Source organism: Echiichthys vipera (genome assembly GCF_963691815.1).
Source record: "Echiichthys vipera genome assembly, chromosome: 1".
Taxonomy (NCBI): Eukaryota; Metazoa; Chordata; class Actinopteri; order Perciformes; family Trachinidae; genus Echiichthys; species Echiichthys vipera.
In genome coordinates, this window is record NC_139826.1 from 19,771,385 (window position 1) to 19,784,594 (window position 13,210).

Genomic DNA, 13,210 nt, shown 5'->3' on the forward strand with positions numbered 1-13,210 from the left:
AGACATGGAATAACATTTCACGGATTAGATGTTATTTTTCAAAACTGTACTGTTACGAACATGTGGAATTTCCTATATCACAAGAGGAAGGTCATAATCCTTCTTTAATGACTCTAAGAATTGATATATGTTGTTTAAAGCGACCTCTTTGGCGGTAAGATGTAATTGCAAGTGAGGCTGTTCTTTCAGAGCCTCCATCTTAACGTTTACGGTCACTATGTGTGTTTGTACTCTTTTTGTAAACTTTATTGAAACACATTTACCTCTCTACTTCTATACGTTAATACAGTGGCCCTGAGGGGCAAATCACAGCAGCAAATCCGAAAGCACAACAACATATCGTAAAACAAAACAACAAATCCTAAAGCACAACGACAAATCGTAAAACAAAACAACAAATCCTAAACCACAACGACAAATCTGAAACCACATCGACAAATCTTAAAACACAACAACATTAACTTCTACCGGAAAGGGTCGGTCTCTCTGATCAGAGGATGGACCCTCCTGATTGGACAGACGGACTGTCTGTCTTTTAACAGGGGGAGAGAGATGGAAACCCGGAAAAGAGCCTATTTTCAAGCATGAGTATTTCCGAAGATACTTTTGCTAATATTAAGAATTATTTTTGATGCAGGGCAACCGTACGGCGTGACAGATGATATGTTGTCAACCAACCTTAACATCAGGATGAGTATATCGGACTATGTGGGAAGTACTTCAGCAAAAACACCAGCTGGGTGTTAAATGCAACCTTTGCTCACAGCAGATAGCTGAGTAGCTGCCCTGGTCCACGCAGCTCTGTGAGGACGGCACGTCTCACCTCATCTGGTTGTGAACAGTTTTTCCTTCTGTACAACCCTGCTTCTCTCAGACGTGACTTTCATTATGTACCGCTACACTACGTGTATGGAGCTGTAACGAAAGAGCCTGACTGAGAGAGAACTCATTTATTATTTTTACTTTATCACATTTTCTAGACCAAGTGAATCTAACAAACACTGATGCTGAGTGTTCAGCAGCTTTTAAAACCCAAAACTCATTGGTTTTGTACCATACCTGATGTTTCATATGTAAGGTTGACTTATCTCTGAACTTGCAAATACAACTATATAGATGAATAGTAATATTAAAAAAGGGTATCCTATAAATAAAACAGTACATTTAAGACCATTTTAAAACTGAATCTGGGTTATTTTCTGTACTATTTTTTAAGTATGAGATCATCTTTACCTATATCTACCTTTGAAATGTTTCTCTCATTAACTGTAGATATTGTGTCCATATAACCAGGCAGTATTATTACACAGCTTTACAGCAAGGGTACTAACCACACCTCGGTTCTTATGACTGAAACACTTATGATGGTTCATGTGGACGCTGACAAACATAAAAAAATTAAACTTACAGTGCACAGTTCCTGTTTTCGTCCAGCTGAGTCTTCATGGCCATGACCATCCCTCCCACCGGGGGCGTCAGCTGCACCGGAGGCTGACGAAGCTGCTGCACCGAAGGAGATGCACTAGTTGTCTGCCTCACATGTGTGTCGGTGTCGGCTTCAATATCTCACTCTGAAACCCATCATATCACCGGGAAAATCAGAGAGCACCATAACGTTACACGGCCATGTACAGCTGCAGCGGGTTTTCATCTCTCCTTCCTGTTAAAAGACAGACAGTCCGTCTGTCCAATCAGGAGGGTCCATCCTCTGATTAGAGAGACCTACCCTTTCCGGTAGAAGTTAATGTTGTTGTGTTTTACAATTTGTCGTTGTGGTTTCGGATTTGGCGTTGTGCTTTTCTATTTGGCGTTGTGTTTTCTATTTGCTGTAGTGATTTGCACTTCAGGGCCACCGTACATTACCCTCTTAAATCCATACTAACACATGATCCTAACACGCTTCTGCCCTTACAGCGAGCCTGACTCAGAAGTTGGAAGTTCCCAATTTCTGAATACAAGTGAACGCAGCATACTGTAAGTGTTAGTGATGATCTCAGCCAGCAGACCAACCGCTGTCAGTAGCGTCATTAACATGGCGGCGTATTTACATCTAGGGAGGGAATGTCGCCACAGACATGGATATTGTAATACTCGGCAAAAAGGCAAGTAGAAGTGCTTTCATTAGTGGGTTATTTGATCAATCACAATTGTTTTAACTCACTCTTTGACAGAGAGTAACTTAGCAATTAAATAAATGAAAGTCTTATGGTGTACGACTTTAAAATTAACATAACGTTAAGTGACTGTCCTGATACTAAATAACGGTAGCTTATGTTGAGTATTTAGTAATAAGGAATATATTACTAAGATCCGGAAAATTATGTTTGTCACTGTCATCCAAGCAGCGATCTCAAGCACTAAACTGCAGTTCCTCTAACAGCCACTTGAGGCGTTCATCAAGCGAGTCAATCCCACATAGACCACAATGTTAAAAATGCTGAACTTTCCAGCAGAAATAAACATGTTGACAGCCTGATACAAAAAATACCATACTCTATAGCTAATCCCCTGTTCATGATAACTGCACTGGGGTTCACATTTTATGAAACTCACCTATATTAAGGCTTAAACCCAATAACTGTACTATATACACAAGATAAGGTATTTTGGTATGAAAACCCACATTTCTAATTTAACCAGGTACATTGTATCAAGAATACATGTCTAGCATTTGTAAGAAACCAAACCACTTGAAAAGTGTTTGAAAATGTAGCAAGAAATAATTATTTCTAATGGTGGGTAGAGCTCCTGCCTCCATAGACATATACTATGCATTAAGAGAAGCGGCTCCCCTGTACCAAGCTGATGGTCGCATTAACTTATCCTTCCAACAGCAGCGACCAATGCGGCATCTGAGTATATATATTTATCTCTAGTGTATAATGATCAAACCTTTCCCAGATAAAGGGTCCTCATTGGCCTGGCAAAGCACTGAAACAATGTGACCATAAACAACTTAATTGAAAACATCTTTTATATAAAACATACATTTAAAATAACCATTGAACATGTTGGGATGTTTGTGAAAAAGTCACTTTTCCACAACAGCAATCCAGTTTGACAAAATAATGGCGGTCATGACAGTAAAAAGTTAATTCCTGTGGTTTTCTCATGTAATTTACATGAGCGGCAAACATTTTCCAAAGCATGTCATAAGTTTCAGACTGATTTCGTGCCTTCCAGGCAGCCATTAGTTTCCATTCAGCTCACTCAGTAAGAAAATCAATTTGAAGACACTTGAAACCTGTTTGACATCAAGGAGAGTATTCCTTCCTATGTATTAATTTTATTTGGAAAAGTTACTACCATGGCATGATGCTAAGTGATGAAGTTGCAAACAGAACTGTTTTCTTTGCCGGTGCATTTAAGGACACTGACATCCAAGATAGGTGTACGGTCAAATAGAAACCTTTTAATATAAGAAAGAATCACACTTAAACCATCCTTCAAACAACAACATAAAACATGATTAATGTTATATATTACATATTTAATCTCTTGGCCGGTTGAAACAAGGAAATAGCACAATAATAAACAGTAAAGAGTAAAAACATAAGACAAAATACAAGAATAAACAAAACATGCAGTACAGAACTACCAATAAGGGCTGGGCAAGATGACAAATCAAATTGTGAAAATGATACAAAGATGTCCACTGCAGATACAGTATTTCATAGATTTCGTGAAGAGCTTTAATGAAGGCTCGACCATGGAAGAGTTTTTTAAAACATTCCACGCTCATCACTGCATTTCTTTGGAAATACAATGAAGGTTAAATACACCGAAGTGGACTTATAGTTTTCTGTAATATATTACCAATAAATGGAAGATGTAAGTCTCCAGTATGTTCCCAACCATGGATTTCTGGTCTGTGTGTGTGTGTGTGTGTGTGTGTGTGTGTGTGTGTGTGTGTGTGTGTGTGTGTGTGTGTGTGTGTGTGTGTGTGTGTGTGTGTGCGTGTGTGCGTGTGTGTGTGTGTGTGTGTGTGTGTATTAGGAGGTTAGTTACAGGATCATCTCCTACCGTCAATGAGGTGTGAACCCCAGACTTCTCGCGTCTCCCCACCTCCCCTTTACGTCAGCCCAGGTGTCAAAGCCCCCACTGAGGTGACACTTATCACTAGTCTGGGAAAGAGCTTCTCTGCAACAACACACACACACACACACACTCACACACACACACACACACACACACAGATGCTCAGATACCAGAGGTATACTCGAGTTGGAAAATGTCTGTCCTTCTCACCAGATATTAAGGTCTATAATGATCAGGTCTAGACAAGAACGATAAAATGACTGCGTTTCAACAGGTTGACGATTCCCTTTTAGATCTTCCAACTGTAACTGCCCATTCAAAGATTTTAGCCCCGCTGCTATTCACTGGTCTATGTTATCTGGCTCAGTAGCTGGCTTAGCTTTTCTCACACTGACACACACACTTACTCACAGATTTATCTACAACTACCTGCCTGGTGTCTGTTTTTAGGCTGTGTATCTTTCACTGTTCTCCCTCCTCCTTTCCTCTGAAGATAAATATGTCACTCACACTATGATGTCTGTGTGTGTGTGTGGCTGAGAAAAAGAGAGAGTGTGTGTGGGGACGATTTGGGATGATGAGTCACCCACTAAGGTCAGATAACACAGCAGGCAGACAAATACATCAGCATTAAAAACCCAACACCGTACATTTTTCTTCCAATGAATGGCACATTTCAGAAATACGTACTAGTTTTATAGGTTCAGCATGAAACAGAATACTTCAACAGCACATAAAGGACAAAGAGAACATAAACGTTTGTGGAGGACAGTAGCCAAATGGATGCAGAAGTAACCTTGTGACCAGAGGGTCAGCGGTTCAAATTCCTAGACCACCTGGTAGGGAAAGTGGCTGAGACAGAAAAAACGGTATCAAAACACTGTAGAGTAAGGTACCCAACACTCACTCACTGCAGTGGATCAATGGTTTATATACTGTACTCAGCAGCTGCTAAAATGTTACAAACAGATGAAAGAGTCTCTGGAAATAAAGTGTATGTTCTGTATCAATTTCAAACTTGAGATCAAATAACCATTGTAAAACACACAAAAAAAAGCATAAAACAGCTTAAATATTGTAGATTTAGAATTCTATAAAACAAAATCTTCTTATGAACATATAATCCCTATAATCCAGAAGTGCTACATTATTGTCCACCACGCTGCAGACTCTGCTGCTCCCAGAGGATTTCTGCTGGTTGTTTCCGTGTCAGACTGTCTGGTTGAGTCCCTTTGGCTCGACAATTGTTTGCACATATATAAGTTAGCACCTTAGAAAAATCTGCATGATAAATTCATATTGTTGCTTTGTGGAGCCAACTTTGTGCTCTTTAGACATGCAAGCTGCAGCCTGTATTATCTGAAATAACAATTACATACTACCTATTACTACCTATTACTGCAACAGATGAAGCTATGTTTTCCTGTTAAACATCCCAAACAGCCTCGGTTATTATATAACATTAGCGTGTCTCCTATAATGGTTGAATCTCGTGTAAAAGTGGATCATCCTGTGTGTCTGGGTTTGCTTGTAGTGTCACTACATGCTGCAATTCTTTTTAACTGACTGGACAGGGGTTTATTTTTTCCCAAACTGGTATTTTAACCCTGTATGATTTGTTTCTATTCACCTGACAAACAGAAATCCTGCCGCTTTCATTTGCTGATGCTGACTAATGTCTTTCCTGATGAGCTCTCAAGCCTCACACAGTGTAAAACTTGCTGCTGCAGCTCATGGAGGAAGACAAAGGCTCCGCTGCTCTCTTGTGGTTCTCTACTGTCTGCCAACCGCCAGTCTTCCACAATAACTGCAGGAGTAAGATGATCCGGTCTGCTGAAACTGTTGATTAATTTTGTTGCATTTAGTGGTTTAGTTGCCTAATATGCCAAAAGTCCTAATCAAAGAGGAACAGCACATTTTATGTTCTCTCAGACGATATCAACTCCCTCTGTATGTGTTTTTAATTTCATATCTGAAAGCAGACTTTCACTGAACTGCAGTATTTCCCTATAAAACTAGTTGGGTTCTTTTTTCAGCTCTTCCTTTGTCTGGAAGTGAGACTGATGTGGTCTCTGGTGTTTCACAAGGATTCACTGTTAATCTCTTTTCGGAGAAGTTTCCAATTTTTCATCCCTGTGTTTTCCCAAACCTTCTAATAAATGTTTTGTGACTTTTTATTGCAGGATTTATTAACCTCTTCTGCGCATTCATCCCATTTTTCATTAGCAAATTGCTCGCAGCTAGAGAGCTCTCATTTTGAAGTATTGAGCAAATAAGAAAGAAACTACAGAAAGGGTCATATACTGTATCAACATTAATCAAACAAATATAAAAAACATTAACAGAGATCTCTCATCATGACCCTGTCTGCACAGAAAGTATGAAAAGGGTACAAGCCACAATGAACCTTCATGTGTATTTGACCTGTGACGGTTTTGAGTTGTTTCTCCGTCAGCAACAAGAATCTCCCTGTTTAACAGTCCAAATGGAATAAAACTGCTAACCATCACTTGTGCTGTCTACATAATTAGTGTTTTCATTTTAAATGAAGGTGTCTTGACTTTCTGGATCCCAATAATAACTGGTTGCCCCCTGGTGTAAATAGTCTGGTCAGTTGTACTGTAATTGTCACTGTAACTGGGTGTGCCATCATTCGTGACACCCCTGTGATAATAGCTGACGTCCTCATAATTGGTGTTATTCGCTGTGCTGTCCTGTAATCTGTGCCGTCCCACTTGAGGACTCTTCCAGGTGACACTTAGACTGCCTCCAACAGAGATGGTGTTTGATCCGTCACGGGTCGCAATCATGGCCTTCACATGTAAATTAAATTTGATGCACTGATGTGAGTATTCATCACACCTGCCTTCACGTGTTTACCATTTAAAAACTATTTAAATTGCCTCCATTAAATTCTGGCCATTGATAACCATAGGTATCCCAAAGATCTCGACCTCAGTGTAATAGACTGCGAACTTATAAATATACAAAGGCCTACACAAGTATAAGTCACATAAAATAAGTAATGACATCAACATAAGTCCATTTTTATTTTTGGGGAAGCGAATAATTAGATTTTCCAAGGACATTTTCTTTATATAAAACATTCACTTAAAAAAACATCCACCACCTGATAACAATTATCTTAATTACGAAGTTCATACCATAAATATCACTTCTGGTGTGTGTTTACCACTACTATGGTTCAGGAGCAGAGATAAAAAATGTTTTCAAACTCCAAAGACACACATAAAGAAAGAATAAAATACTATAATCCTAAAACATGTTGACAACCAAACACACTCTAAGGAGAAGCCCAATTAACATTATTTTGATGTCTTGGACAGCATTGTGTGTCCTTAGAGATACCCCAGATCAAGAGTCGACACAGTGACAATTAAAGAACAATTGGAGGTGAAAAGAACAGAGCAAATACGCCATCTACTGCATGCAGGCAGGAAGTACAGTGCACTACTGCATAAAAGTCACAATTCTAAAATCACAAGTCTAATTTAAGTTACATTGATGCCTTTGTTCTTAGAGTGCATTAATATAGATTCTGATATTATTTTTAAACAGAGACATGAGGTAACAACAAGTGAAGACTCATATACAGGACTGAATATCAATTGTTTAGGCAACATAGGTCCGTTATAACAAGTATCCCTAGAAAGATTGAGAAGCAATGATCAAAGAAAATAATGTATATAGCCTATAAGGCAGTCAATCCTTCTTTCAATAAACATTACAATTTTAAATTATAGTGACATAACATAAGTAAGAGTACTTAGATACACAGTAAAATAAAAAGGAATAAAATAAATCGATAAATAAAGCAAAAATAAATACATAAAAGGAAATTGAGTTAAAAAGTGGGCTATATTGTAACATTTCTTTAAAAATATATTGTAATATATGCGCGGTATAAGTACATTTCGTATTATTAATAATTTGGATAGACTCAAAATAATTTCGAAATTCAATTTTGAAGGGAATAAAGTTTGGCCGAGATTTGGAGGATTTAGATTTATGGATGTGAAATTTTCCCTGTTGAATTACTAAATTGACAATCCACTGTATGGTTTTTGTTTTCACAGCAGGGAGTGACTTACTTTGCTTCCAACAGTGTTAAAAAAGCTCTCAACTTTTCCCCAGAACTCTAAAGTATACTGACGCTTCCATAGGTCTATAAGAAAATGTGATACCGCCAATTTGATTATAAATACGTCAATAACAAAACCTTTATTTTGAATTATTGCAGCTCCGCATTTCCTTCCGCCAGCTCGAACCACAGAGGAGGACGAACCCCGATCTTCGTCTGCCGACGAAAGGACTTCGCGAGGGAGCAAATGAACAGAAAACAAAATGAACACGGTTGAGAAGAAACTAGCGGACTTGATACGAGAACACCCGAACCTGTACGACCAGTCACGGCGGGACTACAAGGACAACCTGAAGGGGCACATGGCATGGAGAAGCATCGCAGACGACATGGGAAAGTCTGAGGAGGAGGTGAAGCTGAAGTGGAAAAATCTACGCGACAAGTTCTGCAAGGCGAAGAAGCGAATGGCCAAGAGAAGCTTCCCTCTGCTGACAGAGGTGGACGGCCCGGTGCAGAGGTCCACCCCGGTGCTGTACCACCAGCTGGCCTGGCTCAACAACTATGTCAAACCCAAAGTAGAAACGGGCACAGGCGAGATAGACGAGGTGTGTCCACTTATCCTTTAACCATTTAAAATGTAACCGTGTCTTTAATTTCTAGGTACCGTAACTAGTTTCAACTTGGGCCTATGGAGAAATAGCGTCGGCTAACTACAACCCCACACTCTGATTTATGCATAGCTATAGGTAACTATGGTAACTAGGTACAGCCTGACGCTAATTGTTAAGCTAACCGCTTGATGACTTCCAGCGAGACCTTTATTTTAATACACCCTGGGCAGAGATAAAAAGCCACATGTGTAGACCATCTGCCCCTCACAATATCCAGGTTTACTTTCAAAATAAAAGCACGTGGTGGAAAAACCCATAATCAAGAGATGCACTGATCCAATCCGATACAGATACCTGTGCTGAGCAGGCCGATACCGATCCGACCCCACTGATGAATGAATGAACCTTGCCATGTGAGTGGAGGCATCAGGATTTAGATAAACATTCAGCCTTGTTAAAAAAATGGTAACAAATGAACACAGAGATAAATTGTGTAAAAGTGTACATTAGCAGCAAAAATAAATAAATAACACTTCCATGTAAAGTGCACCGCAAACAGATATTTAAAATGTAATATTAAATATAACAGCTGCCTGAATCCCAACAAACAATATCTTAATTAACTTGCTGTGTATTATATTAATTAAAAAGAAGTGACTGGATTGGCCTCATTCATTCGATAGCCGATCTAGCTAATTAGTCAATATCGGATCCGTTACGGGTATCAGATCGGTGCATCTCTAATAATCAACAACCAATTTAGGTGGTGGCACCAAGCATAACTTGTCGAAACTGACTTAAGTGCCAGTGTATGTGTGTATCAAAGCAGAAAAATAAAAAGTAACCAATGTTATTTTTGCCTTCACAAAATAATAGTCAAAATAGCAGAGCTCGACAGATTTAACTTGTCTTTTGTGTTGTTGTTTGCCTTATAACAATACGGATAATACAATAACAAAAAGCAAAACCCCTTTCAACATAACTATGCAAAGGAGAGATATTCATCAGGGGTTCATCAGAGTTGCTCCAGGGAGTTGAACCCTCGGCCGCTGCCTCAAGGACCTTCATGTAAAGAACATGGGGCAACTGCACTAACCACTCAGCCACTGTTTGCTAGCTTTTAAAAAAATATGTTTTTTCTGGAAAACATGAAAATATGTATGAACATGAATCCAACATATTATTAGCAAAGATACATCTGCGTATTTGTTAAATTAAGAAACATTTAGTTTAATTAAACACAACATTGATGAAAGGATTACTGGCCATTAGCTAAGGTAGCCACTACATAGTTAAGTAGTAATTATTTACTGTGCCTTCCACATGTAGGCCTGTGTTTAGATTAAAAACACGATGTTCAAATATGTTAATGTAAATAATTATTATTGTAATAGCTTAGTATGCATCATAAGAAGGTATGTATAGGCTACAGTATGTAGTAGGGGGTTCCTGCTCTGTCTCTCTTTAACTCAAGGGGTCCTTGGCCTAAAAAACAATGAAGACCTTGGATATAAAGGCTAAAAAGCCTATTTAAAGAGCCATCAGTATCTCATTTACTAAACAACTTGGTAATTGAAAAACAACAAACAAAGAGTAGCCTAGGGGCCCAAGACCACCTTAATCCGCCTCTGCCCATGAGCGTACACACTTCCCTATTTGAGAAAACTGAGCTAGACAATTTGCAAACATGTTGATACTCTGGTGGACAAACATATCTTTCTGCACCGCACTTTCTTGTTATTACTTAGCCAATGCGATATATCTGTGGTAAGCTAATATTTGCCCCTAATATTCAATTCATCAGTCAGGCTCTACTGAATGGTATAAATTGCATAATACAAAATTACATATTTTTTCAAATCTATTTTTTCTTTTCATCGAGTCTTGCAAAGGGGGTAGAAACCTGTAAACTTGTTTTGTTCCCAGTAGGAAGTATAGTTTGTATAACTTTGATATGTTTGGCTGGGACCTCCAAAGAAATGGAAGCTTGTTTGTTTTAACCATGTTTTTTATACCACACAGGCAGTTGGAAGCGGTGACGACATGGATATAGGGCGAGATAAAGACGAGAAAGAGCAGCATTTCCCCCTGCCTGTCGTTAGTACCAGCTTTTCTCTTGTGGAGTCCTGTCAAAACAGCCATCAGGAGATGGGAGTCTCTCTTAAACGTAAAAGACAGCACACCAGCACAGAAACTGAGATGAGCTCTGCGGATGGCCTCGCCCACCTCAGAGATGAAGATGAACTGTTTCTGCTTAGCCTTCTGCCTTCACTGAAGAGGCTTACCATTAAAAAAAGAATGGAGGTACGGATGAAATTCCAGCAAGTGCTTTATGCTGCAGAGTTTGAGGACTAAAGGGCTCATTATAAGGCCATAAAAAGGGTATAATCTGTGGTAGGCCATGTTATGGTTTTATTACGATTATTTGTGCATTCAACCTGTTGATAGATTTTTTTTAACCATTAGAACTTTTTATTTTTAGATCACCAAAACTATGAAGATCTCTATGTATGTCTATGAATTGTCCATGTATCAAGAGCTTTATCTCCTGGTTTAAAGACAGAAAAGTCTCTAATGTTGAGTGTAGGGGATGGAGCCTCCCTTTTTTGTACTAGTTATAAAATTAGAGTAAACCTAAAGTTGTTAGTGAATTAGGTACATGTGCAGTAAAATTTAGTGCAATCAAATACAATAGCTAATTTGTCCAAACTCATTTATGTAATTGGGGCTCGAGCTGGGAGGGAAACCTGGGAACTTTTTGATTAACTCTTCTATTGAAAATCTTTAGAGACAGAACACACACATATCACAATTACACAATATTATAACTACTTAACCTGTAAACCATTTCAACAGTACCATGTTTTATAGTAACAAAAATCAATTCCAGACAACATTTTGAAATAACAAAATAGCAAATATACAGTAAAGTCTGTATACATTCTTTAACCTTGCAGCTACAGATGGGGGAAGTTAGGAACAACCAAGCAGTTCTGTAATTCTGCTTCTCAAATGATTTTTGTAGATTAGACTAAGACGGAGCTCGCTGACTGTACATAAATATCTTTATGAAATACGTCATTTGTACTGTATATTTTTACAAATAAATATTTCCCGCTACTTTCCCGCACATTTTTGCCTACTGTTAATTTTGCAAGTCTACATAATGTAATAGTTTCTGCTAAAATGTGCTGTTGTTTTACATTAAAGGTACAGTCTGGGATCCTGTACACAAATGGTCTCCCCATGTCTGAAAATTCTTAACACTAATCATAACCTGCTAGTATTTAAAGTTATAAATGCACATACTAATTTTTTTAATCCACAGTGCATCTCTACAGTTATACAGAGTTTGTGACTGTACCTATTTAATGGTGAAAATTGCTGATTGGGCCGTTAAGTATTTGCTCTTATCATCCACCCGAGTGTACAATCATCTCTTTTGTCTTTCATTGTGCTGCTCATTCTTTGTGTTGGTTTATAGGAAAGCATTACCAGATATTATAGATATTATATTTCACTGAGAGTACTTTCTAGCTGCAGTGATTTCATTCTCTGAGCTGCAAAGTCATTCACACCAATCTCTGGTCTGCCTCAACAGAGACCTCCCTCTCTGTTCAGGGATTGGTTGGTAATAACAGGCTTGGCCCTCCTCTGCTGCAGAAAGCACTGTTCACCAGCATTTATATGTTTTCATTCATATATTAATGTGTTCCATTCATTTTAGCAGTTGATTTGGCTAATGTGTGGTTGGGATGAATGTATGAGCACAAGTCAGTGCCTCTTTTGCTTTCCCATCATTTCTCTCCTCTCCTCACTGTATTTATGCCCCAACAAGCCTCCTCTCACCTCCCTCTCCCCTATTTGCTGTGTTACTCCCAAACCCCTCCCCCCTTCCCTGGCTCCCTGCTCTCTTGTTATTGGGTGCTGTGTGGGGTGATGGTAGTGGTTTCTGTTGGTGATGTCTCCAGAGCGTGCACCGGCTTACTGCTTCAGAACTACAGAATCTTATTTTGATTTAATAGCCTCTCAGCACCTCTAGATTAGATTAAATTAAAATAGATAGATATAATACTAAGAATAGATGCATATCTGTTCATCATCTCTCTCTATGGAAGTAATGGTACCTTAAGTGCCATCGTGGGACATCTGGGAGCCACTTACTGCTGCCTGTAGCTCCCACAACTGGACGCACACCCTGAAGCGTGGACTGTACATTCTGCCAGGAAGGAATCAAAGAATCAAGCCCATCTTAAACAGTTTTCACAGAGTCATTGCTTCAGACTTCACATGCTGGACCAGAGCAGGGTTTTCCTCTTTTGGACCAGACTCCTAAGTGCTGAGAAGCTGCAGAAATAAGGATCAACTCCCTGCTCTCTACAGTCTGAGGTGAGATGCAATAATCACACAACATAATGTACATGTTCATAAGAGATGATGTTATAATTACAGTACAGGT

The 13,210-nt window shown here is 38.9% G+C and overlaps 1 protein-coding gene across 1 annotated transcript; it reads left to right on the top strand.

The window, feature by feature from the left end:
• Positions 1-8,389: 8,389 nt before the first annotated feature.
• Positions 8,390-11,872, top strand: LOC310949799 (uncharacterized protein). Its single transcript, XM_083917351.1, has 2 exons — positions 8,390-8,745; positions 10,774-11,872. The coding sequence occupies exons 1-2, from the start codon at positions 8,404-8,406 to the stop codon at positions 11,104-11,106; spliced, it is 675 nt and encodes a 224-aa protein (XP_083773477.1). The 5' UTR covers positions 8,390-8,403; the 3' UTR covers positions 11,107-11,872.
• Positions 11,873-13,210: the final 1,338 nt, after the last annotated feature.

What these genes read in the sequence shown, in the direction of transcription:
- LOC310949799 (XM_083917351.1), top strand. Translation starts at nt 8,404, where the DNA reads ATGAACACGGTTGAGAAGAAACTAGCGGACTTGATACGAGAACACCCG. An exon ending in GCACAGGCGAGATAGACGAG is followed by an intron (nt 8,746 to 10,773) that starts GTGTGTCCACTT and finishes TATACCACACAG; the next exon opens with GCAGTTGGAAGCGGTGACGA.